General features: G+C 48.0%; 1 protein-coding gene across 1 annotated transcript in view; it reads left to right on the forward strand.

The window, feature by feature from the left end:
- LOC137880067 (dystroglycan 1-like) overlaps positions 1-27,576 on the forward strand; it is a 45,070-nt gene extending 17,494 nt beyond the window's left edge. The window contains exons 2-4 of the mRNA XM_068721150.1: positions 5,579-6,285; positions 22,896-23,357; positions 23,711-27,576. Of these exons, the coding sequence (XP_068577251.1) occupies positions 5,899-6,285; positions 22,896-23,357; positions 23,711-25,540 (2,679 nt within the window). The 5' untranslated portion in view covers positions 5,579-5,898 and the 3' untranslated portion in view covers positions 25,541-27,576. The remainder of the gene's footprint in view (positions 1-5,578; positions 6,286-22,895; positions 23,358-23,710) is intronic.
- The last annotated feature ends 217 nt before the right edge of the window (positions 27,577-27,793 follow it).

A 27,793-nucleotide genomic window follows, 5' to 3' on the forward strand; every position in this document is an offset into this window, starting at 1 on the left:
TTGTAGTTCACTACAGTATCATTTTCCTTCCTCTCCCGATACTTCTTTTTGAATCTTCTCTTCTCCTGTTTTACTTCATATTTGTAAAAGTTGTTGCCGCTGATGGCCACCAACGGCCAAGGATTGGTTGCCAATGGCAAACTGCCCACCGGCTGAACGTGGAGCGCTGCGGTTACGATTGTTCCGACACGGAACTCTCTTTTCTTTCTCTCTCTTTCATTCTTTCTTTCTTTCTTTCTCTCTCTCTCTTTCTCTCTTTCTCTGTCTGTCTCTTTCTCTCTCTCTGTCTGTCTCTCTCTCGCTCTTTCTTTCTTTCTCTCTCTCTACATCTATCTCTTTCTTTCTCTCTCTTTCTTTCTCTCTCTCTCTCTCTCTCTCTCTCTCTCTCTTTCTTTCTCTCTCTCTGTCTCTTTCTTTCTCTTTCTCTCTCCCTGTCTCTGTCTCTCATTTTCTCTCTCTTTGTCTCTCTCTCTGTCTCTCTCTCTCTCTCTCTCTCTTTGTCTCTCTCTCTCTCTCTCTCTCTCTCTCTCTCTCTCTCTCTCTCTCTCTCTCCCTCTCTCTCACTATGTCTCTCTCTCTCCCTCCCTGTAAAAGAACAAAGCAGACGTCCCACACGCTCACACCGGAAGCGTAATCTCACTTTGCCGTTGACACGTTGCAGATCACCGGAGAGCGATGCCGGCTGAATCCCTAAAGAGAGTCTAATCTCAGCGCTAAATATCTAAATCTCATTGTGAAGGTAAAACTGCATTGTGACGCTGAGCGTTTCGCGCCACGGCTGCAAGTAGACGACGATGCAGAGACGCTGCTCTCTCTGCCAGGAGATCATGTGTGTGAATATATAGATATGTATGTGTGTGTGTGTGTGTGTGTGTGTGTGTGTGTGTGTGTGTGTGTGTGTGAGTGAGTGAGATAGTGGTAGCGGCGTCAGTGTCACTTGTCAGTCTGGGAACTTCCCCCGAAGGAATGTGACCATTTTAAGAAGCCCCCCCCGCGCCTCCCGTCAGTGGCCAATAATAGAGGCGTCAGCTGTGACTTTGGGGGGGAAAGGTGACAGCAGGAGAGAGAGAGAGAGAGAGAGAGAGAGAGAGAGAGAGAGGACTTAAACTAAAAAGTGCCGCTGAACGTTTTTCGTCCTTAACGAGATCTCTCCGGTGGGAGTTCCTTTTCCCTCTTCTTTCTAATTGGCCGTCAAGTGGCGTTCCCGTGTCCTCGTCGGTTGCCGAAGTGAACGTTCCAGTGGGAGCACTTTTGACTGCGACCCCGGTCCTTCGGTTTCGGGATGCTTCCGGTCAGCGGTGGCAGGTACCTCTCCACATCGCTCCGTGATCTGGTTTTTATCAGCCCCTCGAGGGGCTTCATGCTAAAATCCTCAGAGCCTGTACTCCCCTTATTAAGTCAGGAAGTGTGTGTGTGTGTGTGTGTGTGTGTGTGTGTGTGTGTGCTTCTTCTTCTTCTTCTTCTTCATTTTCCTCCCATGGGAAGGAATCAAAGCCTTTCTAGAAATTTTACCTTTCGGTGCCTTCAAAGCTCCCTCCTCCCGTCCCGTGTCCTCCACGCACATCACCTCCTTTTCATCATACCCTCAGTGATGGCATTAAAGTGTCAGCATGCCACCCAGGATGGTTCCCCCCCCCCCCACACACACACATACAAACCAAAAAAAAAGGCGGAAAAAGAGCCACTTTGTCGGGTGAAATGTGTTCTGGGAGTGTAGTCTGCAGAGTGAAGGATCACGGCTTCGGGAGGTAATGTGGGCTTCCAAACAGTCCTCACCCCGAGGAACGTTTGAAGCAGCAACAACCGTCGATTGCGAGGTGAGCTAATGGTTTTTTTAGCACCGCACCAGATCCCCTTCACGAGGCGGCTACAGGTTCAAAGACTTTCATTTGCAAAGGTGCCCCCCCTCGATGGTTGCTCTAAAAAGGGGGTCTGGTATACCGTCCTTTACAATTATCACGACACGTTCTTGAGCTGCAGTCGTCGGAGCGTAGCGGGGCGTGAAACTACCTTCGGTCCACCCTGTTATTAAACACCAAATAGGAAATGCATGCGCCCTCTGCTAACTATAGATTTCACATTGTGCTTTGCTAGCCGATGACAGGATATCTCCAGGCTCCTTTTAGACCTCGTCCCGGGTCCACTCGGTGCCCCCCACCCCCACAGAGGAAGAGACGTGTCGAGTTAACTGTTTATTTATAAGACGTCCTCGCAACCCGATAGCGGGGATGGTGTCACGTCTGGCTGTTTTTATTTTTGTCACTGAGCAGCAGCAGCAGCTAGCGTGCGATGTTCCAGCAGGGAGGCCAGAAGTTCAGTTCGGCGAAACGCCAAAGATTCTCTCGCTTTCTTTTTTAACATTTTATATTAATTGCTGAAGATCCACCTCAAGTTTCTCACACTAAACTAAAAGTCTACAAGACTCCCTCTGAACACGTCGCGATACTGTTGAAATGTAGCTTCCCACAATGCAGTGTTTCTACTGAAAAGAACTTGAACGTGACCTCTGTAAACGTTAGCTAACTGCTGACGTTTACGGAGGTCGCATTCAAGTTCCGTTATTTAGTTAGGATGACTGCGGCTAACGGCTAACTCTAACTAGCTCTTCTCCAATTTTATGGAGCTCGAACACGACCTCCGTAAACGTTAGCCGTTAGCGCCGTTATTTAGCTAGGAGGACTGTGGCTAACGGCTAACGTTAACTAGCTCTTCTCCGGCCAATTCTATCAGGGGAATGTTCTCGCGTGACATTGCTAGCCTCCAGAAGAGAGTTTAGGTCATCGGTGAGTCTGGCTGAGGATAGAACACATTCATGGTACTTTCCACAGCGTTTGTAGTACCGTGTGATTGTACATGTTGTGTCTCATGTGTGTTTTTTTTGTTTTTATAAAGACAAGACTAATAAATAAACCCCCAGGATTCTCAGCTTTGCATATAAACGGTGAGGAACGAGACTTTAGCGTTGCATTGACTTTTGAATTTACAAAACTCAGGCACTGTTGAGCTGCTGCGACGCTCTCTGGTGAGCCACTCGCTCTGGATTCGGTCGTAAAAGCCGCTCCATTAGTCTGACAAGTGCAGCCATTTACCGATTTTTATTTTGTGAAGCAAATGCAACACGAAGCCAATTATAAAAAGCTTTTTGTTTTGTTTTTTTTGAAGCGGCGTAGATTCAGTCCTGAAGTCTGAGTCGAGGACAAATGCGACGTGACTTCACTGTGTTTGAGGATGGCTGTCAGCTCCTAAAACAACTTCCATAAGAAAGGAAGGAAGGAAGAAAGAAAGAAAAGCTTTACTTCGTTCAGCTCAAACATGATCAACATGTTTGAGCCCCCCCCCCCCCCTCCCTCCAGACACCATAAATCTTTGCAGGGCAGGGAAGAGACTCTAAAAAAGATCCTCGACCAATGGGAAGAGAGAGTCACACGGTCACAAAAGGTGTCGCCATGGTACCCGGTGAACTAGTTCCAGTCCCCCCCCCCTCCCTCTGTTTTTCAAGCTGTGGGTGACGTTCGTGGCCAAACATAATTCTGTAACTTGCGACGTCCAGAATGTGTAACGGCATCAATCAGTGGTCGTTAACTCTGATGTTCCTCCACCAATCAGGAGGCACGTCTTCTCTCTACATTTCCTCTTTGATTCAGTCTCTTTCTCTCTGTCTCTGTCTGTCTCTCTCTTTCTCTGTCTCTCTCTCTCGCTGTCTGTCTGTCTCTCTCTCTCTCTGTCTCTGTCTGTCTCTCTCTGTCTCTTTCTCTCTCTCTGTCTGTCTCTCTCTCTGTCTGTCTGTCTGTCTGTCTCTCTCTCTGTCTGTCTCTCTCTCTCTCTGTCTCTTTCTTTCTTTCTCTCTCTGTCTCTGTCTCTTTCTTTCTCTCTCTGTCTCTCTCACTCTCTGTCTCTCTCTCTGTCTCTCTGTCTCTTTCTTTCTCTGTCTGTCTCTGTCTTTCTCTCTCTCTGTCTGTCTCTTTCTCTCTCTCTTTCTCTCTCTCTGTCTCTCTCTGTCTCTTTCGCTGTCTCTCTCTCTTTATCTCTCTCTTTCTCTCTCTCTCTCTTTGTCTCTCTCTCTCTCTCTCTCTCAATCTTTCTCTCTCTCTTTGTCTCTCTCTCTCTTTTCTCTCACCCCCATCCACCATCCTCCATTGTCACGCGATGAATAGCCGGGCTGTGTTTTTGGTTTTGGGAGAGTAAGTGGAGAAGAGAGGAGGATGAAAGGCCTCGGAAGGTTTTTCAGATTTGAGAGCGAGAGAGAAGGCGTGGCGCACCTTTAAGCCCGGGGAGGAAAAGAGAGAAGGTAGACGAGACAAAAAGACTTCCTGAGAGACGGAGACGAGCAAAGAAAGAAGAAGCAAAAGGCATAAAAAAAAGAAAGAGGAAACGCGCGACAGACTGAATGAAAAGGGGGAGATAGGGGGAGATGGGGGGGACGTTGCCCCCCCCCCCCCGGCAGCGCGGTTGAAGGGTAGCCAACATGAAAGGGACGGCGTTTATCCCCCGGCAGCCATCTTGGACTACTTTTCCAGAGAACTTTTAACGCTCCAAAATACAGCCCAGATAATTCCAATGAAAAGAGAACTTCAAAAGAAAAATACCCCCCAAAAAAAGGTAAAAGTGATAAAAAAAAAGTTGTAGAGCAAAGAAAAGCCGTGATTTAAAAAAAAAAACTAAAGGTGGAGCTCGGAGGAGGTTCTGGTTCTGGTTCTGAGCCGGTCAACGGCTACCTGGGGAGCCTTGTGTTGTTGTTGCCGGGCGGGGAGTTCACTTCTCCAGAGGCTTCTGATCCGGGGCAGAATGGAATCACAGCATGGGTCTCTTGTGTCGTCTCACACACACACACACACACACACACACACACACACTTGCGCAGGGGGGGGATCCTCTCCACCATGAAAGAGCTGTATGAATAACAAACCCCAGTCCTCTACAGTCCACAATGGACACAAACACTACCTCGCACACCAGCACATGCTCCACACACACACACACACACACACACACACACACCTACACACACTCAGTCTGACCCCTCTCACAATAGAGAAGGCATGCATTCATTAGCGCTTCCAAGAAAGCTTTTGACTGGGTTTCTGCATTGTTGGCTGATCCAAAGTCCCACCGTATATCACCTACCTCTCTCTCTCTCTCTCTCTCTCTCTCTCTCTCTCTCTCTCTCTCTCTCCATCACCCCCCCCCCCCCCCACCCCCACCCCGGGCTCATTTCGTTCTCAATGACCCACCGATGAGCTGTTTAGTGAGGACGAGCCTGTGAGAGGAGAGAGGGACGAACGAGAGACAGAATTGTTGTAAGAACTAATCAGATTACTCAGCCCCCCCCCCCCCCCCCGTCTTCATGATGGATCTCCATCGACAATGAGATTTGTGGCACGAATCACTTTCAGGGGCTGAAGTTGTCGAGGGGATTGACTTGTGATTCAGTGAGAAGCGCTTTTAAGTCTTTTAAGTTCTTTTTAGGTTTGTGACGAGACTGAAGTGGTCAGGAGCTGGATACCCCCCCCCCCCCCCCCCCCGGTTCTGAAAGCGTCCCCCCTAACCATGCCTTCTGTCTTTGTGTGTCTCCAAACAGATCTCTTAAGGTGCTCGGCACAATGGGACCTCTAAACCTCTGAGGGGTTCGGCACAAAAGGCCGAAAGGGGAAGAGGAAGAATAAAGCCAAGGGAGGAGGAGGAGGAGGCGGAGGAGGAGGAGGCGGAGGAGGAGGACAGATTCTTGCCCCGGCGCCAACAGGAGAGGAAGGAGAGAGAGGAGGGAGGGCCGTTTGAAAAGGAGGGATTTGCTCTATCTGTCGGGGGTGCATGCTCGCCCCTAAGTCCCCCCCTCCCACTTGGACATCCTCTTTTTTACTTTATTTTTTTCCGCACCATTGACCGGCGAGAAGGAACAGAATGCGCAACAGAGCGAGCGCGGGACGCGTCGGGGCGAGCGGGGGCCTCGACGTGAGGCTACCCAGGACTAGAGCCCTGCTGCTGGGCCTGCTGCTGGCGGCGGCGGCGGGCCTCCTCCCTCCGTCGGCCGGCGCCGACGCGGAGATCGACGCGCCGGCCGACGAGACGGCGCCGACGGAGGGCAGAGGGGGAGACCTGGAGGCCTCCATGAGCTCCTCGCTCCTCCGGGACTTCCGGGAAGCAACGGAAGGCGTCCGGGAGACGGAGTGGAACTCGGCCGCGCCCCCCGCCGCCGCCTTCCCAGACTCCTCGGCGGTCGTGGGTCGGATCTTTCAGATGACGGTGCCGAACAAGATGGAGGATGTTTACCTGGGAGATATCGTCAAGGTGAGTCCCACGTTGTTTGCTCATGTGTCTGAGGTTTAACTTCCTGTTCCACCTGTTCTATTATCTATAATAGTACAACAAAGACTTTAAAATACTTATATATATATATATATATATATATATATATATATATATATATATATGTGTGTACATTTTTTCTCTATTTTCTGACATTTTATGGACCGAAAAACAAATCAATAACTCTTTAAGATAATTGTCAGATTAATCGATGATGAAAAAGAGTCTTTAGTCGTTGCCATCAGGGCCTCTACAGAGAGTGTGGGGGGGGGGGGGGGGGGGGGACTGTTCTTCCAGATGAACTCGGAGAACAATCGGAGAGAATCAGAGAGGAGCCTCCATCGCTCAGGACCTGCCTCGAGGGAACGCACTTTCAGAGCCGTTCGGAGCGATGTGCCCTTCTTCTAATTGCACGGAATTTTCCGCAATGGCCAATTTTTCCACAATATATGTGGCCTCGTATGTGAATCGGGGGGGGGGCTTTAGAAGCATTACCCTCTTCTCTTCCTCTCCCTACTCCCTCTGTTTCTTCCTCCTCCCTCCCCCACTTATCCATCCTCATCCTCCCCTCTCTTCCTCTTCCTCTCTCCACGCTCTCAGACTTTAAACACATCCGTCTCCATCTTTGCTCCGAACACACTTTGTCCACATTTGCTTGCTCTCTCGCCCCGAATGTGGTCCCTCCATTCTTCCTTTCTTCCCTCCCTCCCTCCCCCCCCCCCTCTCGCTTCTTCAGGCTAAACCTTTAATATTGTACACTCCCTTCCTTCCTGTCCTCCATCTCTCACCAGCCATCGCTCTCACCTTTCCTATCTCTCCACCCTGCTGCTCCTTTTTTTTTTCTTCATCACACCGGTCTTCTCTCGTCTCTTCTTCCTCTCTGTCCCTCCATCACATTCCAGCCTTTCATATCCTGTCACTGAACTTCCTCTCTTTTGCTTTTAAGTCCTGTCCCTCCCTCCCTTCTCACCCACTCCTCCCTCGCTCCTTTCTTCCAGCCCTGTCAAATCAGATCGTATCACTCAAGTTCCCGCAGTGATGAGCAGCATGAAGATATACTCATACTGCACCGATAAAAAACCTTCACATGAGGCAGGAAGCTCCGTCGCAGAAATGGATTTGTGAAGAAGTAAAAGGATTCAAAGAGGTCTAAAGTAGAGGTGTAGAGCAGAGGTGTGGAGCAGAGGTGTAGAGCAGAGGTGTAGAGCAGAGGTGTAGAGCAGAGGTGTAGAGCAGAGGTGTAGAGTAGAGGTGTAGAGTAGAGGTGTAGAGTAGAGGTCTAAAGTAGAGGTGTAGAGTAGAGGTGTAGAGCAGAGGTGTAGAGCAGAGGTGTAGAGTAGAGGTGTAGAGTAGAGGTCTAAAGTAGAGGTGTGGAGCAGAGGTGTAGAGCAGAGGTGTAGAGTAGAGGTGTAGAGCAGAGGTGTAGAGCAGAGGTGTAGAGTAGAGGTGTAGAGTAGAGGTCTAAAGTAGAGGTGTAGAGTAGAGGTGTAGAGCAGAGGTGTAGAGGTCTAAAGTAGAGGTGTAGAGTAGCAAAGGCGTAGAGTAGAGGTGTAGAGCAGAGGTCTAAAGTAGAGGTGTAGAGTAAAGGTGTAGAGCAGAGGTCTAGAGTAGAGTTGTAGAGTAGAGGTCTAAAGTAGAGGTCTAAAGTAGAGGTGTAGAGTAGAGGTCTAAAGTAGAGGTCTAAAGTAGAGGTGTAGAGGTCTAAAGTAGAGGTCTAAAGTAGAGGTGTAGAGGTCTAAGGTAGAGTTGTAGAGTAGAGGTTTAAAGTAGAGGTCTAAAGTAGAGGTGTAGAGCAGAGGTCTAGAGTAGAGGTGTAGAGCAGAGGTCTAGAGTAGAGGTGTAGAGGTCTAAGGTAGAGTTGTAGAGTAGAGGTTTAAAGTAGAGGTGTAGAGTAGAGGTCTAAAGTAGAGGTCTAAAGTAGAGGTCTAAAGTAGAGGTCTAAAGTAGAGGTGTAGAGTAGAGGTCTAAAGTAGAGGTGTAGAGTAGAGGTGTAGAGTAGAGGTCTAAAGTAGAGGTGTAGAGTAGAGGTCTAAAGTAGAGGTGTAGAGTAGAGGTCTAAGGTAGAGTTGTAGAGTAGAGGTTTAAAGTAGAGGTGTAGAGTAGAGGTCTAAAGTAGAGGTGTAGAGTAGAGGTGTAGAGGTCTAAGATAGAGTTGTAGAGTAGAGGTTTAAAGTAGAGGTCTAAAGTAGAGGTGTAGAGTAGAAGTGTAGAGTAGAGGTCTAAAGTAGAGGGTTCTAAAGTAGAGGTCTAAAGTAGAGGTGTAGAGTAGAGGTCTAGAGTAGAGGTGTAGAGCAGAGGTCTAGAGTAGAGGTGTAGAGCAGAGGTCTAGAGTAGAGGTGTAGAGCAGAGGTCTAGAGTAGAGGTCTAGAGTAGAGGTGTAGAGTAGAGGTGTAGAGTAGAGGTCGAGAGTAGAGGTGTAGAGTAGAGGTCGAGAGTAGAGGTGTAGAGCAGAGGTCGAGAGTAGAGGTGTAGAGTAGAGGTCGAGAGTAGAGGTGTAGAGCAGAGGTCGAGAGTAGAGGTGTAGAGCAGAGGTCTAGAGTAGAGGTGTAGAGCAGAGGTCGAGAGTAGAGGTGTAGAGCAGAGGTCTAGAGTAGAGGTGTAGAGCAGAGGTCTAAAATAGCGGTCCCCAACCTTTTTTACGACACGGACCGGTTTCATGTAAGACAATATTTTAACGGACCGGCCTTCAAGGTGCGTCGGATAAACACAATGAAATAAAATGATACGACCGGCATGAAAACAAATATAAAATGCATAAAAAAATACAACTCACAATAACGCTGAATCAGCGGGAGCCCTGAGCTTGTTTCTCTGCAACGAGACGAAACCTTGTGTCCAGTCTACTCCGTCATTTTGTTTTGATTGCTGTCACCGCAGAAAATGCCGCTTCACAAAGACAGGATGTTGTAAATGGAAGCAGGGTTTTCAGTGCTTTGGTGGCGATCTCAGGATCTTCAGCCTGGATTTTAATCCAAACACCAGCAGAGTTGTTGTCTCAAACATACTTTTAAGGCCACCGTCATTTACAGAATTACTCCTGATATTTAATTGGACTCCTGATATTGTTTAAATGAAGCTTTCTTTTTCTTGGAGGTTGTAGGCTCTTCTTCTGTCTTTTTTGTGGGCCTCTCCAAAAAGAGATTTACTCATTTTCGCTAGTTTAGCAAAACCTTAAGTTTTGAGGTAACGTGTGACCGAGACAAGTGTCTTAACGTGTGTCAAGAAGCACAGGCGGATGAAATTGAGAGAGAATCCGGTCATTTTTCAAAACAAAACATCTTTCAGACTCTGGTAATCAATAAAACGGAAATAATATAAGTTATTTATTCTTTCTGTGCGGCCCGGTACCAAATGAGTCCGTGGCCCGGTGGTTGGGGACCGCTGATGTAAAGGATCGTTGTGGATCCCTGATACCCCTCACAGTTTAACGTTAACCATCACAGTGTAAATAAAGTTTTAGTGACAATGGTTCTCCAGTACTCAGTAGAACATGTGGTTCTAGTCTCTGATCTCTGATCATGTTTCATTGTAAACAACCAATCAGAGGAGAGCTAGTAACGTTAGCAGCACCGCTAACGGCTAACCAACGGAGGTTCACTTCAGTTACACTACGATGCCTTCAGGCTCTGCTCAGTGAACATGAGTACTGGCTGAAGGTACATTATAACGTTATCGTGATGCGTTCACGTGTAATCTGTAAAATGTAGTTTTAGTGATCAACTTGAATAAATCCAGTAGTTTGAAGGAGATGTTTTCATGTTAATATAAAAAAGAGAAAGGTCCGAATCATTTGAATTGTGTTTTTATGAAGACAGAAACACTGTAGATGATAATAACGTAATAATCGTCTAAATACTTTTGTGTCGTCTTATTTCTATTTTTTTTCTCTCCGCTCTTCAGTTTTTCATTAATCTTCATGTTTTTTTCACGGACGACCGAGCGGGGCTGACTCCGGGTGGCTTCCTGCCACCCAGCAGGCTCCTCGTGTGTTCACGGATAGGGTTTAAAGGGACGTTGATCTCTTGTGACAGTTGACGCGCGACCCGCCGGGTCGGCTGCCCGGCTTGTCCGAGCTTGTGGAGATTGAAATAGAAACTAGTTTGTGGAGGTTATTTTATGTAATGTAAGCGCTATTTATTGAGTCTTGGCTCTTTTTAGTTTGGGCTCTCCTCTCTGCTGGTTCCTCTCCTCGTCTCTCTTCCTCTTTCTCCCTTGTCCTCCATCACTCCTTTCTTTATTTTTACTCCTGCTACTCATCTTCCTCTCACTCTTTCATCACCTCTTCCTCGCCCGCTCTCCGTTTGTCCCTCAGGCTGAAGCTGTTCTTCCAAACCTGATTATATCTGTCACACTGTAAGCTGCCCCCCCCATTAGAGCCAATAGGAGGTGACAGCGGTGGGCATAGTGGAAGGGAAGGAACAATGAAGAGAGAGGAGGAGAGACAGTGGTGGTTTTGGGAGAGACGGAGGGAGGCGTGAACGGAGAACGACATCGTGACCTCAGGAGCACCTTTTGGGAAAATCTACTTTCCTGTAAATGAAAAGTCACAGATTCTGTCTCGACGGTGAGAAGTTGGGGAGTTAGTTTCTGCCGTAGTTGGCTCCTTATCTGTGTTCTCATGTTGATAGAAACATTAAGCGGTAAAACCAGGCGGCAACCTCCGGTTCTGAGGAGTGAAGCCAAAGCTTCATGTCTTAAAGCTGCATTCTCTCTAGTGTCCACCAGGGGGCGACTCCTCTGGTCGTATAGAAGTCTAGTCTAAAATGACTCTACTTCTCTCTTGATTTATTCCCTCAGTAAACATTGTAAACATGAGTTTATGGTCTCAATCTCTAGTTTACAGTCTTCTTCAATACAGCATGATGTTCATTTAGTACATTATGCTCCATTTAGAGTCAAACAGACCATAAAGCAGGGGATGCTTTAGGGGCGGGGCTACACAGTGATTGACAGGTCTCTACCTGTCAATCTACCTCTAAGCCACTCCTCCTCAGTCCAGATATGGTCACTTCCTGTTCATCGGTTGCAAAGATGGAGACGGTCTTATTCCAAGATGGCGATCGCTCAAAAATAAAGGAGGACCAGCCTCCTCTGGTTCCTCCTGTGGAACTGTCCTCATGAAAGACTCAACACCTCCTTCCTCCTTTGCTCTCCGACCGTCCGCTCGATATCCACAACCTCAGAGACTTCGTTTGCTTCCTCCTCCGCTTCTAATTCCAGCGCTGCCCTCCGTTCCCCCCCATCTCTCCTCCATTACATATTTCAACACCCCCTCCCCCAGCTCCTCCCCCTGCGTCCGCCATCCTTCCCCTTCTCTTTAGATGTGAGTCCATCCCCCATCCTCAGGGGTTTTTTTTTTAGAAGGTTGGCGCTCAAGGTTGCGGAGCGAAAAGGCCAAATCAATGTTTTTGCGCTCGTACTGATGGTGGTTTCTTGTGAAAACGGGCCGGAGTGTGACGGAGTGACGATGAGCGCGGCGATAACTCAGCTGAAGAGGTGGAGCATCTGTATTCAGGTGCTGCCGGGTCTGTCGCCGTCTGCTGTTATTAATGGAAGTGGCTCGCTGGATCGGGGAGGGGGGGTTCTGGCCAACAGATGAGTACTCTCCATTGCCTAATTACCGCAATTTACCAGCGTAATTAGCTGATTGGCTGATGGGCTTTCTGGCAGGCCGGCTCACCCACTCTTCACTTCCTTTCTTTCCCCTCTTTCGTTCCTGGAAATAACTGACGTTCGCTAGAAAGTCTTTTGTACTTCGGTTCTCGGAACAAAGAGAGTTCAGAGTACAGCCGTGTGTGTGTGTGTGTGTGTGTGTGTGTGTGTGTGTGTGTGTGTGTGTGTGTGTGTGTGTGTGTGTGTGTGTGTGTGTGTGTGTGTGTGTGTGTGTGTGTGTGTGATGTTAGTTTGTAAATTTGAGAAGAAATATCGTGGATATTTTTTCGTTTTCTTTTTTTTTTTTTTTACATGCGGGCCTCAAAAGCATGTGTTTCATATTCCTTTGTGAATATTTTGTGTATTTGCATGCAGATTAAAAAGAGAGATACTCAGCTAATTACTCCCCCCCCCCTCCACACACACACACACACACACACACACACACACACACACTCTGAGCTATGTAAAACCGCCCCAAAGCACCACCCTGGATAGCAAACTTTATGTTGTTTATTTTGTTTATTTGGCAAAACACTGGTCTGCTTCACCGTCTGAGCTCATACAAGAGAGGATATGGTGTTTGTGTGTGTGTGTGTGTGTGTGTGTGTGTACCTGTACATCTATCTTTGTGAGGACCAATGTCAGTATTAGACCTTCACAGTGAGGACATTTTGGCCGGTCCTCACTTCTTCTAAGGCCTGTTTTAGAGTTCAGACTTGGTTATACGGTTCAGGAGCTACAAGATGCATTCTGTCAATGAGTGTTTTAGTGGGAAAGTGTGTGTGTGTGTGTGTGTGTGTGTGTGTGTGTGTGTGTGTGTGTGCCTGTACTTGTATTTTTATGAGGACCACTTAGAGTTTTACACCTTGTGAGGACGTCCTCACTTGTTTAAAAGCCAGTTTGATGGTTCAGACTTGGTTTAGGTCTATGCTAGGGGTTGGGTGCTAAGGAATGCATTGAGTCATCAAGCGTCCTCACAATGATAGAAGTACAGGGAGAGACAGCCACTGCGTGTGTGTGTGTGTGTGTACCTGTACATATACCTTCATGAGGACCGCTTAAAGTTTTACACCTTGTGAGGACATCTTTTGAAAGTGAGGACATGAGAGAGAGAGACAGACAGACAGACAGACAGACAGAGAGAGAGTCGGTCAGTGCAAATAATTAGCTCTTGAATGCATATGCGTCTTTGTGGGAAAGTGTTGCTTTGTGTGTGTGTGTGTATGTGTGTGTGTGTACACAGAGACAAAGCCGCTGTGTGTGTGTGTGTGTGTGTGTGTGTGTGTGTGTGTGTGTGTGGTTGTCAGAACACATTGACTAGCTGTTTGACTCGCTCCCCTCTTGATGAATGGAGACAGTAGCTTGCTGTTGTAAAGGCCCCATTCCCCCCCGGGGGGTCATTTCGGTGGGAAAACTAACTTTCTCTCCTCCTCCCCACTGAGTCCTTTCCTCTCCTCTCAATTCATGATCCTCTCCTCCTCTGTTTCCTTTATTTTACAGTCTGTCTTTCCCCCTTTACGTCTTGTTACATTTCTCGTCTTCTTTTGCCCCTTCCCTTCTTTCTTTCCTATCATCCTGCCTTCCTTCTCCTTTACTTCCTCACCTCTCTCTACCGATGAACTCCTTCCCACATTTCCTTTTGCGACGGGCCTTTAAGCCCACGGACCTCATTGTGTTATTTGGACTTCAACTCCCGGGCCCCTCCTCTTAAAATAAACGCGCCGCTGTCGTTCGTCATCCGCCCCTCCTCTCTACAGAGAGGCTCACCCTGTAAGCCCCCGTCGCCCCATAGCTGCTAGCTGGCAGGGCAGGCGGTGGAAAACTGGTATTAAAGAGAGAGCGGGAGGGAGGAGGCGACCCGAGATAAAAACACACCAGAACATATGAGTCACCCTGCCTCGCTGCGAGCTAGCGGTGCCGCGATCGGTTTCCTGGCACCGGCGTGTGTTGGTGGCCGTGTTGCTATGTAATTAAACATAGAGCGGGCGAGGCCTCTTTTTTTTTTTTTTGATTCATACGTCCTAAATTATATGCTCCTATAAATTCATTCATAATGTGGTGTTTTCTCTGGGGTTTGTGTGTGTTTGACATGCATCTGCTGGGAAACATCCCCGTGTGTCCGTGTTGCTGCACGTCAGCGAGTCATTTCCATCTGACCTTTTAGCACAGATAATTACTGCCAAGCAGCCACTGTTTGACTCCCCATCTCAAAGGAAGGGGGGGGAGGAGCTATTTCTGTGCTCCAAAACAGAGAAGTGGAAGTATATATTTCAGCGTCTGTTCGCTGTGGAGATAACGTGTGATGCTGTTGTGGTGCGTTCCGGTTTTTGTCGCCGAGCAGCCCAAAGGTTTTTGGACCCTTTAGCACGCTTGGTCCTTCGCCCCAAAAAAGAGGGGGGGGGTGGGGGGGTGGAGTCGCCACGCGGCGGCGGCGGCCCGCTCTTCATGTGGGTTTCCAGGCTTAGAGAGCCTGAGCCATATTTGGCGCGTGAAGGCCACGGTAGCGCCGACTTATATTTAGAAGCTGGACACCGGGGGATCACAGATCGGCCTATTAAGGCAATACCGCGCGGCGGGGCGATGTGTTGACCGTCGCCGGTGTAATAAGACACGGGCGTAACGGACACAGCTCAGTGTTCGCCACCTTTTTTAGTTCCGGCGTCTTTACGAGAGAGCGGAGGAGTGAAGCTCGAGGGTTTGGTTTGGCAGCGACCGGCCTCCCATCTCGTCTCCGGTTATCCCCCCCCCCCCCCCCCCGAGCGGCGCGGTCGAGATTGAACGGTTTTGCGTCGCCGCTTTAGCTCGTTAGCCGGATAAAGACGGCTAATGTTTTATTCACGCGGCCATCAAAAGAGAAACGGGGGGGGGTGATTGTCGCTTCTTTAAGGATGCAACCGGGCCGTCGGGTTTGGAGGGAGAGCGAGTCTGTCGAACATCTCCACGGGTTTTTGTTGTTCTTCGCATCTCATCGATGAAATGCGCTTAATCGTCTTAATTTCGTCCTCGTGTCACAACCTGCTCCAACCCTTCACCGATCTGTGCTGAACTCTACGACGGTTGATGCCGAGTGTGCGGTTTTTTTACTTCGCGACTACCGGATAGTGTTATTAAATCTTCGCGGTAGAGCTGAAACGATTCATATCTTAAGTACATAGCTCCATCTTCTGGTTGTTCTTCTAAACGTCTGACAACACGACGGGAAGAACCCGACAGAGTTCTCTTCACCGTTCACTCCATCCCGTCGGTTTGTTATCGGCCGATCTCGCTTCGATCCGAGAATCTGAACCGTGACGTTGAACATCTCACTCACGTTTCTATATCGTTGTCAGATATTTATAATAATAATAATAATAATAATCTGAGTCTGTCAGTGGAGCTCTTTTAGTGGACGGACGTTGGCCCAAATGATAGTATTGTAGCCCGTTTAGCAGCTTCCTGCTTCAACACCGGATCAGTTTAAACCCTCGTCGGTCATTTAGACACACACACACACACACACACACACACACACACACACACACACACACACACACACACATGAGACGATACCAACGCTACCCTTTAAAAGCACATCAGACTTAAATGATTAATCGAGAACACAATAGTCGAGTTAATCGATCAATTGGGAGCGCTGCTGTCTGACAGAGAGAGGTCCGGTCCGTTCCAGAACAGAGAGAGAGAACTTTCACTTCTGTGGTTCTGGTTCGTCTGCGGCGTCGGGTCTCCACAGAGAACGGATCACAAAGGCACCGCGTGTTTAGAATATCACATCCTCTTTATTCTTCTGAAATGGAATTGTATTTGTGTGAGCAAACGCTTCAAAGAGGGCCGAAGGGGGGTGTGTGTGTGTGTGTGTGTGTGTGTGTGTGTGTATGTATGTGTGTGTGTGTGTGTGTGTGTGTGTGTATGTATGTGTGTGTGTGTGTGCGCGTGTGTGTGTGTGTGTGTATGTGCACATGTGCTGTTCGTGAGGCAGCGAGTAAAAGTGTAGGAGAACATTTTCTACGAGTGAGGATGATGTGTGTGTGTGTGTGTGTGTGTGTGTGTGTGTGTGTGATGATAGTGAGTAATTCTGGTGGGGCTGCAGCATTAGTCAGAGCTGGAGCTAAGAGTCTGCGGAAAAACGAGCCACATGCTGAGACGGAGATAACACACACACACACACACACACACACACACACACACACACACACACACACACACACACACACAGTTATTGTTCCAAGCAGGGGGTTGTGCAAAGATACAGCTGCATTCACATATGTATATTTATATATGTAGTATACGCAGTGTGTTCACACTCTGTATCTCTGTCTTCTCTCTCTCTTACACACACACACACACACACACACACACACACACACACACACTGTCTCCACGGGACGTTTGTTTACACCCTCTTTATTGTCCTCACCCCTGGTGTCCAGCCCGGCGCAGTGAGACAGTGAGACAGCGAGACAGTGAGACAGCGTGTGTGTTTGCTGAGCCGAGGACCGACTGCTGCAAGAGGCGGCAAGCTGTGTGCTCGTCTCCTTGTCTCCTCGCTCGCCTTCCAGTTGTCCTTGTCGCAACACACAAACACACGCACACACACACACACACACACACACACACACACACACACACACACAAACTCTTCCACCATCACTGTCACTGCAGCCTCCCCCCAGTCTTCTGCCTTCACACACACTCGCTGCATGGATTTCTCTTTTGCGTGGTCAGCATGAGCAGCTGACTTACTGTCTCTGGGCCTCACACACACACACACACACACACACACACACACACGCCACATCTCCCTTCCCTCACCCGCACAGCTGGAATCAAACAATGGCCGGCTTCTCCTGCGTCTTCTTCCATTGTTGTAAACTGCATACTGAAGTGAAAGTCAGAGGGAGAGAGCTTTATGAGTTTTGCTGCAGGCTTTGGCACCCAGGTTTACCACAGTGTGTGTGTGTGTGTGTGTGTGTGTGTGTGTGTGTGTGTGTGTGTGTGTGTGTGTGTGTGTGTGTGTGTGTGTGTGTGTGTGCAATAGAGAGAGAGAGAGAGAGAGTAATTTAACGCAGGTTTTATAGCTAAGAGCCCTCTCCATCATTATACTTTAATGACTATATAATAGGGGTGTATTTGTGGTTGTGTGTGTGTGTGTGTGTGTGTGTGTGTGTGTGTGTGTGTGTGTGTGTGTGTGTGTGTGTGTGTGTGTATGTGTGTCGGGTCGTACTCGTCTCTTTCGGTCTTCGTGACGTCTCGTCCCAGCGTCTCCGTCGCGTCAACAACAGACATCGTGTCGCTTCTCTTAAAGGACCACGGAGCGGCGTGCGTCGTCTCTTTCTTCTTCTGTGGTGCTGAGCCGTGGAGGTTCTCCTCCTCCCCTCTGGGCTTTCTTGCCCGGTGTAACGGAGGTTCTGGTGATCACACGTGGTTTCCAACAGCTTCCTGCTAAAGAAATAGTCTCTAAATAACACCTGAAAGTCTAGTCCATGAAAAATGTTATGTACATTTTCAAATCTGTACAGTTTTTTTTTCCATTTTTTTAAAAAACACGGTTGTTGTTGTTGTTGTTTTTTGCTCGTGTGTTTCCCGTTCCTAGATTGCATTGTTACCGGGTGTGACCGTGCCTGCTGTGGGCGGGGCCCCGGGGATGAACTTTAACAGTAGAAAATGGGCTTTGAGATGGATTTACCCTCGTAAACAGGCGCCCAAAGCCCCCCCCCACCCCCCCCTCTCGTTCTATAGCTCTCCCGTCAATCCCTCCTCTCCTCCTCTTCCTCTCCTCCTCATACTTTCCACTGGAAACACTCAACCATGCCAGCATTTCTCTCTCTCTCTCTCTCTCTCCCTCTCTCTCTCTCTCTCTCTCCCTCTCTCTCTCTCTCTCTCTCTCTCTCTCTCTCTCTCTCTCTCCCTCCCTCTCTCTCCCTCTCCCTCTCCTCCTCTCTCTCTCTTTGTCCTCATACGTCCCCTCTGGGTTACTCTCCGTCTCGCTCCCCTTTTCACATCACCCCTCACTTCCCCTGTTTTTTTTTTCCTCCCATCATTCTCCTCTTATCTCCCCCCCGCCTCCTCCTTGTCCATCACTCCCTCCTCCCCTTCCTCCCTCCATGTTCCTTCTGTTTCCCTTCCTCTCATTTCCTCACCACGCCAAGTTTCATTTTGCCCCAAGTCATCGTATCATAACGGCATGCTCAGGCTTCACCTCCTCCTCCTCTTCCTCCTCCTCCTCCTCCCTCATCTCCTCCAAAATATGAGGCTTATCTGTGGAGCTGTCAGCCGGGTCCCCGGCAACAATGGCCTCCTTTCTCCGCCTTCTCCTTTGCCGCAACAATGAACTGCTTTCTTTTCCCCCCCGAACGCAGAGATTCTCGACGCCTCCTCGTCATATCTCCACGTTGAGGAGATCTCTCTCTCTCTCTCTCTCTCTCTCTCTCTCTCTTTCTTCTTCCTTCCTAACCCTAACCCTAACCCTCAAAAGAGCCTCGTGATTGAACGTCTCTCAGGATAATAAAGATGTGTTTTTGTGGAGGCGCAACTCTTATTATGAACAACCAGGTCAACGAGAGCCAAGAAGAGCTGCAGTATTTCTCCACCTGAAGGTTTTTTTTTTTATGGTTTTGGCTGCGATCCTAAACCATCTTTTATTTTTTGGGGTGATTGGGTTGCAGAAGCAGAAGTCTCATTCATGGTCTGCGTGGACGATGTTGATGAATGGCAGTTGGCGCGATTCCCAAAAAACTGGACGGGCGAGAAACTCCTCGTTGAATTGTCACAAAAATTTGCTACGACGCTCCTCGGCTCCGTTGTGGCGATAATCATCTGCAAATTCTATTAAAATCAGTGTTTCAAAGATTCCAAAGAAATAACTGATAATAAGCATTCTTAGGATTGCTCGTTATATAATATATTAAATATAATAATGACTAACCGGTGGAGACAGGACTGTGCTAAAGTCCTGTCTCCACAAACGTTGGGGGACGCATGAGGCTAATGATTTCGGGGCTCATTGCTGAAGGGATCGCTGTCAAACACTTTTTAATGGACTTAATGAATTGACAAAGTACACGGAGTCGGACACGAGCGCAGCAGTTCTAACAGCTCTTGACCCATTAATCAGGAGGACGCCCACATGGCCTGAAATCCAGATCAATGAGATCTCTTCCTGAACGGACTTCATGATCGACAGATCACACATCTGCTATCATACAAATCCTGCGGTTGATTTGTTTGCTTTCACACCACAAACCAACCGGACCAGAGTCCACTTAGAAGAGGACCGAGACCCACCTTCTGTAGGCGGTCCTGGTTTGTTTTTTTGGAACTGTGCTCACCGGGCAAACTGACCCGAGTTCGTTGCATCCGAACCAAACAGCTGAGCTATGAAAGCCCCCTTAAAGGACCCGCTTCCCTCTGCATGGGTATGAGGACTTTTATTCAAAGACGTTCTTCTTTGTGGTCTCATGGCAGTGATGAGAGACACTCGCCACACCAAACTGAAACCAAGTTGAACTGCAGAGCATGGAGTACGTTTTATGTCCGAGAACATCGAGGGTGTAGGACCTCTGACTGAGGACGGTAACTCCAAAACAAAAAGCGGCGAGGCGGCGGAGCGGTCCGGAGCAGCGGTAAGGACAGTGATGTGAGATAATGTCTCCCGGGGTGTCACGCCTGCCGCTCACGCAGACTTCAAATACCTTCTCGCCCAAAAGTTGGTCGCACCAAAGCGCCCGTCGCCGAAGCCGAGAGCGCCGATAGTCACGGTGGCTTTACGGCTGACATGTGCATGTGTCAGCGAGTGGAAAAGATGATCAAACAGCCCCTAACTTTGATGAGATTATCACTTATTTCGTTTTAATTAACTCTTTAAAGTCGGGGGGGGGGGGGGGGGTGTGACAGCCGTGCTTAGACCTCTTTACACATGTCAGTGATTCATTCTGTGAAGGCTCTTATCTCTTAGTGGCTCGGGTTTTTAATGCCGCCAACATCAGCAGTGATTGTAACCGGAGCTCAAAGTTAGGCTGAAGCCGATCGAAGGGATGCGGGATGATTTGGTTTTTAACCAACGCCGATGTCAAGGTGTTTGTTAGCGATCAGGACTGAGATCTTCTAGAATTAATCTTTAGAGACGTTGGTGATGGAGCAGCATGTCCGCCCGCTGAGCCGCCGATAACCAGCATGACGAGTGGAGTTCAAATCCTGAATCACAGGCCACTCCTCCATCCTCCATCCTCCATCCTCCTGCTCACAGTTACAGAGACGAGGAGGAGTCGTCGTTTGAATAGAGAAAATCTTGAGTAGCCACGGTTGGATGATGCGAAAATAGAGAAGATCGCCCATCCCTAACTCTCTAGAAGACGTATCTCTCAAACCTGGTCAGGATTTGAACCTTTTTGGAGAATAGGTGTCCTTGAGCGCGGCATAGAACCGGTGCTTTGAAAGGCTATACCACGCAGCTCAGTTAGTGCCCTGAGTTGCCCTTGCCACCACCTTTTTAGCAGTTTAGTCTCCTTCCTTCTCCTCTGTGCTTCTCCAAAATAAGTCTTCCAGACTGCGGGGCTTTTCCCCGGCTGTTTTCGGAGAGGTCTCGGGCTGCAACCTTGCCAGCGGTGTGTGTGTTGTACGGATGTTGTACGGGAGGCTGGAAGGAGTGTGTGTGAGAGCACACGATAACCTTTAGGGCCAAACATCAAGCTCTTGTGCGCCGGAGCCCCGTGCCAGGAAAAGATTTTTCTTGACATTTTTGTGGGTGATTTTGATGTATTTTTCATGTTCTTTTAGGGAGGCAGGAAACTACAAGCTCTCTGCTGGGTTCACGTAGGAGTTTTTAAAAAGGCACCGTTGTGTTTCTGGTTCAACGGTCGCTGACGGAGAAGACGTTCGGGGGAGCCGATCGGGTTTGAGACGAAGCGGTCCAGTCTGCGGTCCTTCATGCTGTTCACAGAACTCTCTCCTTGGGATGTTATTCACAAGTTTCCCCCACACAAGCCAAACGTCCCACCATGTAGCACGGCTGACTTTGTTGTGCTGTAAACTTGTAATATTTTCACCTCTTCTGACCAAAGTACCTGAAAAATGAAATTAAGTGTCACCGTCTTTCTTCCTTCCCCCTCATTTAATTGGCCTCAGATAAGGACGCGATCGTCCTTGTGCTTTCAGGGCGCAATTTAGTAATTCACAGAGCAATTATGACAGCTGTGATGAGATTACTGCCTGGCAACTCACTTGTCCTTCATCATCTCTTTGTGATTTAATTTGCAATGCCATGTCAAGAGGCAATTGGTTTGAAGTTCCGAGGCGGTGGAACTCTGTGACTAAATTAAATGGAACGTTGCTCGAGGAGCCGACGTCTGAGGACACGCGAGTGGTTTTCCTTCACGAGGCTGATAACATGCCGTCAACACTTTCAGTCCTATTTGGGCTATTTTCTTTTTGTTGCCCGCAAGTGGAAATTGTTGAAATAGCAAACAATGATCGAGGCGGATTAAACTGTAAATAATATTTAGTGTTTTCTGATGGAATCTGATGGAATCTCCGCCAAGAGTCGTGACATCTCCCGACAAAAACATCGGCTCAGAAGTGAGCCGGTATCTACCGGTGAAAAGGACAGTCGCATTTTGAGAATGGCATTTTTGAAACCGCAACAACAGGAAGCAGGAGAACGGTGGAGGGGGGACTAGGTGTCTAAAGAAGGCCGAAGGACAGGAACAACAGAGGGACAATTTGAGGGAACAAGGCAAAATATATAAAATCTTTGAAACAGGTTATTTCCACTTTGTTCTTGTGGAAATACACAACAAAAAAAAGGCAGACGGTGTGTACTGTTGATGTTCTCCGGGTGGCCACATGTGTCCGAGTGAAAACGCACACCCAGCTTTGTGTAGGCTTGTGCGTCTGTCTATGGCCTTGTGTCCATTTTTGTGTATGTGAGTGTGTGTGTGTGTGTGTGTGTGTGTGTGTGTGTGTGTGTGTGTGTGCTCCCCCCACCCCCTCCCCCCGGCGCTGCCTGTGTGCTGGTTAGAGCATTAATGATGTGTCTAGGGAGCACTGCCTCTACATAATTTATCAACCAGGATTTATTAGCCGCAGAATTAACTTGTAGGGGCTGGGGAGCACAGGATGCATTTGTTCATGTGTTGTTTTTTTGTGTGTGTTTTTTTTTTTCGGGATTTATGTGTGTGGATGCGTTGTCACTCCCCCGTGATCCATTTCTCTCCATCAGCCTCCTGCCACGGGGACGTCCCCAGTCAGATAATTGGCCACGTTATTTTAATTTTAGTCGGGTTTAAATTACAATTCAGGGCACTGCTTTGTGTGTGTGTGTGTGTGTGTGTGTGTGTGTGTGTGTGTGTGTGTGTGTGTGTGTGTGTGTGTGTGTGTGTGCGCGGTGTCGGGCTTCGTGCATACTATGTTCCACAGTCACAGCAGTAAATCCTGTTCATGCTGCCTAAAGCCCACACCCTAACCCCTTTATTTCAGCATCACTAGAAAAAATTAAAAAAAATATTGCAATACAAAAATACTCCACATGAAAAGTACAGGGTGACGACCTCACCATGGAATATGAACTCCCACAAAAGCAAAGCGGCATCGCTGCACACCGCACCTGTAACAGCCGCTGCCCTTCAATACGTTCAATTGTTGTGTACTGGACAAAAAAAAAAAAGTTTTTAAAGTACAAGGTTTATTTGTGCATTTCTTTTCTATGTAAGCATAATACATTTTTTCCCCGTTAAGTACATTCCCTATTTCATAAGCAAGCATAATCTTTTTCACAGGTAACAGTTGCCAAAAGTTCTACTTCTGAAAGCTTTTTTGTGTTTGAGGCCTTCCATTTCCATGTTCTTCAACTTTCAAATTCATCAGAATTGTGATTCATTATACATGTTTTATCTACTTGGGTTTATCTTGATCTTAATTCCCTTTCTGTTTTGTTCATGCATCAGATCACAGAGATGGGGAAGGACTCCCTCCCTGCCTGGCTGCACTGGGATGCCAACAGCAGAATCCTGCAGGGTCTACCTTTGGAGGAGGACAAAGGCGTCCATTACATCTCGGTGTCCATCTCCAACCACACCAAATCCTCCTCGTCTTCGGAGGTGTTTTCCATCGAGGTGCACCCTGAAGATCATTCGGACCCTGACGCAGCCCAGCTGGCATCCAACCAGGCCTCCGCGGAAGAGGACGTCCAGCCGTTCATGTGTAGCAACGAGGAGCCAATCACACTGCTGACTGTGATCCTGGACGCCGATTTGACCAAGATGAGCTCGGAACAGAGAGTGGAGCTCCTGGACGACATGAGGAGCTTCTCCGGGGTGGGGCTCCAGCACATGAAGATACTCCCTGTGGTCAACAACAGGCTGTTCGACATGTCTGCCTTCATGGCCGGGCCGGGGAATGCCAAAAAGGTGAGTGAATGTGCAAGTGTGCGAGTAATTGAAATATGAAACGGACGCTAATGACTAGGGCTGTCTTTGACAAAAGAAAAGCAGTCTTAAGATTTTGTCGATTTTTGATTAGTTGAGTTAATAGTCATGCAAAATCATCACATTAAATCGTGTGTGCTCTTAAGTTTCTTGTAAATAAGTCATTCAGCGTGAAAAAGCATTAAAAAAAATGACAAATCAACAAAAAAGCCGACAGCCCTACTAATGAGAATGTGGTTTTATGGGTAAAGTAAATATTTGCCAGTCAGTGAATATTTAAACATGTCATATTAGTAGATGGATAATTAAATTAACAATTGTCAATGCCTCCCCAGGTGGTGGAGAACGGCGCTCTGTTGTCCTGGAAGCTCGGCTGCTCGCTGGACCAGAGCACAGTCCCAAATATCAACAGTGTCCAGGGTCCTGCAAAGGAAGGGACAATGTCCGCTAAGCTGGGCTACCCTGTGGTGGGATGGCACATTGCCAACAAGAAACCCCATGTCCCCAAGCGGGTGAGGCGCCAATTAAACAACACTCCGACACCTGTCCTGGCAGTAGTTCCTCCAACAACTGTGGTGGAGCCTCCGGTGAGGATCATCCCAACTCTCTCCTCTCCTTCTATTGCCGCACCAACCGAAAGCTCTGCTCCCCCTGTGAGAGGCCCCGTTCCCCTACCTGGCAAGCCTACGATCAGAGTCCGTGAATCCATTGCCCACACCCCAACTCAGGGACCGCCTCAGCCAACAAGGGTAGTAGTGGAGACCACCAGCACCATTCCTATCCAGCCAACCATGACCAGGCCTACGTATGTGGAGGCCACCGCTACACCACCTGCACCCACTAGAAGACCTACTAAGAAACCTAAGAGACCCAAAACCACACCGGTGCCCAGAGAGCCAAAGACCTCCACGGCCAAGCCTGCCAGGCGCACCACACCATCACCTGCCGTCATCCCGGACCCATACAACGAGAAGCCTGTCCTGCGAAACCCCATCGACCAGGTCAATGCATTGGTTGGCACCTACTTTGAGGTCAAGATCCCATCTGATACCTTCTTTGATAAAGAGGATGGGACAACTGACAAGCTGCGTCTAACTTTGAGACAGAACCACAATGAAGTGGTCGGAGAGGGCTCCTGGATCCAGTTCAACACCACCAGCCAACTTCTCTATGGCCTGCCTGATGTACAACATGTGGGGAAACATGAGTACTTCATGCAGGCAACTGACAAAGGTAGCCTGAATGCAATTGACGCTTTCGAGGTCCGCGTGAACCGCTGGCCCGCCAATGACAAGACCCCCGTGATCTTCACGGCCCGATTCGAAGGTGAGCCACGTTCGATAACAAATGACATCCACAAGAAGATCCTTCTGGTCAAGAAGCTGGCATATGCGCTCGGAGACCGCAACAGCAGTACAGTCAGTCTACGAAATATCAGCAAAGGGTCCATCGTGGTGGAGTGGACAAACACCAGCCTACCGCAGCACCCGTGTCCAAAGGAACAGCTCACAGTCATGAGCAGGACGCTCGCCAGTGCTGACGGAAAGCCCTCGCAGACCTTCAGGCACTCTCTGGAGCCAGAATTCAGACCACTGGATGTCATGGCCAAGGGTAGGGCAAGCTGCAGAACCTATTCCTTCATCCCACCAGGAGACATTGATATACCAGAACCCCCAGCAGTCACGCCAGCTCTGGGAACAGGCCGGCAGAGCACAGATGACGTCTATCTCCACACAGTCATTCCCGCTGTGGTGGTGGCAGCGATCTTGTTAATAGCAGGCATCATTGCGATGATCTGCTACAGGAAGAAGCGAAAGGGCAAGCTAACCATCGAGGACCAGGCCACCTTCATCAAAAAAGGTGTGCCGATTATCTTTGCGGATGAACTAGATGACTCTAAGCCGCCTCCATCTTCCAGTATGCCCTTGATTCTACAGGAAGAGAAGCCCCCACTTCCACCCCCCGAGTACCCCAACATGGCCTCGCCAGAGACCACTCCCCTCAACCAGGAGCTGCTGGGGGAGTACACAGCCCTGCGGGATGAGGACCCCAACGCGCCTCCCTACCAGCCACCACCTCCCTTCACCACTCCCATGGAGGGCAAGGGCTCCCGTCCCAAGAACATGACTCCCTACAGATCTCCACCTCCCTACGTGCCCCCCTAAGACTTGTTTAACTCTCCCCTCGTATGGTGGAGGGAGAGGATGCCTGAGGAACTGTGACGGTTTCCATTCTGGTGTTTGTCTATCTGGACATTTACAGGGAGAGATGACAAGAGGTGCTAAAGTACAAAACAGCTACAGGGGACTTTTGTTTGGGAAGGGGGCCGTAATGAGTCGGGTGGGGGTTTTTACAAAGGACTGATGGGATGGTTTGTTGAAACAGCTGGGAGGGACTACTGTTTTAGTGGTAGCCCAGCTACTACAGTGGCCTAAGACAAACACATTTTCGTCACATTGGCTTTTGGATCAACCAGTTGGTCAGAAGCGACGACTGGGAGACGTGATCTCCCGTCCCGGCATTTCTTCTTTTTTTCCACTCCTTTTGATTTAAAATACAGGCTTTTATTTCGTTTTTCATCACTATCCCGAGGTTATTATTCTGTTTCTTTTCTGGACTGAATCGTTTGCTCTTCTTTTTGTGTTGCTTTTAAATGATACGAGGAGACAGTGAACTGCCACCAGACCACTGCAAGCAACAACTCGTGTTTTTTTAATAAGGAGAGTGAGATTCTCTGAAAATGAATAAAAAAGAAAAGAGCTATCACAAGGATCTGGAATCACCCCTGCAGACGACACAGAAGAATGGGAGGCCGAGGTGTGTGTGTGTGTGTGTGTGTGTGTGTGTGTGTGTGTGTGTGTGTGTGTGTGTGTGTGTGTGTGTGTGTGTGTGCGTTTGAATGAGTGGGTGTGTTTATTCAGATTCAATACGGTTTGCCTTTTAACACTAGCTGTCTGTTTCTATCCTTATTCACAATGTCTAGTAAAGATGAGAATAACAAGGTAGCCTAAAAAAAAAGATTTAGAGATGAATAATAAATAATTTGTTTCATTGGTTTTAAAATCCACTGTATATCTGGAAGATGTTCTGATAGATTGTGTTATATTTTTTTGGTGGTGGAAGAAAGCGGGAGGAAAGGGACTGCCTCGCTAAAATCCCCTGAAGGAGCTCTTCATTCCTGTTTTCATAGAACAATTACAGTTCATTAGATGAACATCTTCCCTTCCTCTCAGCTGCCCTCAACAAGGCGTAACAAACTGTGTGGGTCGCGGTAGATGATTATCTAACTAACTTGTAAATGCAGAGTTTGGTGTAGATTTGGAGGCAAAATGTGTAGTTTTATGCAGATGATAGTGACCTCTATTTGGCAAAAACGTGACCCGAAGTTCAACAGAACCACGACGGTAAAAGAGGAAATGCCATGTCGGCACCTTTTCTACATACAAACCTCCAACATGTGCCCAAAACAGGAAAAGGACCCCTCCAGGTTATTTTGGACCAGGGATAATTATTTTTTTATGTAATGAGGCAGTTCTTCTCCCCAGTCAGAGGAGGAACTTTGAGTGCCATAGAGACTTCCCCCCCCCCCCCCCCCCCCCAGTGGGCCTGTACAGATACTCACGTTTTAGAGATCACAGAGGAGACGAAAGAGAGAAAACCTTCACTCTCCAGCAATTAGCTCACTGAACAAAATGGTCACCGAAAATCTCCTTCTAATTTTTTTACCAAGTTTTTGATACAGCCTCAAATTGTTTTTGATTATTAAAAGAAAACATGATTAATGATTAGTCTTCTGTGATTTGTAAAATCTTAGCCTAGAAGTTCAAATATGATTCAATTATGTACACTTTCTTTTTCTTTTCTTTTTTTTTGTCATGGGTCACATTTCAAGTGTTTTTATTTTGTCGTGTGTGTTTGAATATCGAAATGTATCTCCCACTATACAAAGACGGACATATTTTATGTAATCACAAATTTTATTTTTATGTCCTTTTATGTTTGCTAATGAGTTTCAACTGAAAGTGACCCTTTGCAATAATAATGTAAGGCGCAGTCCGCTCAGTGACCAGTCGGTGCGGGCTCAACGAGTGACTCGTCGGGTCATACTATTGTTGGTTTTTTGCAGGATGCCAAGGCTTTTTTGCTTATCAAGTGTGCATTGTCATAATAAAACCAACTGGTACGATAAAAAAAACGAAAACCATTCTTCATTCATGTATCTGGTTTTAACTTCTTGCTGCTTCTCCTCTGACTTTGTTTTATCCTGTCATCCTCTTTGATCCAAACCTGACTGATGTTTATGGATGAGCTTTTTGATCACTGTCACTTTTCTACTTCTCCCGCTTAGCCTTGAATCGATAAATCAATATGTCTGAAGTCCTCAAGCAGTTTGGCCTCGCTACCTGGCAACCGTCGAC

Source organism: Cebidichthys violaceus, unplaced genomic scaffold (assembly GCF_023349555.1).
Source record: "Cebidichthys violaceus isolate CVI_PGR_0920_01 unplaced genomic scaffold, fCebVio1.0.p SCAF_269, whole genome shotgun sequence".
NCBI classification, from domain to species: domain Eukaryota; kingdom Metazoa; phylum Chordata; class Actinopteri; order Perciformes; family Stichaeidae; genus Cebidichthys; species Cebidichthys violaceus.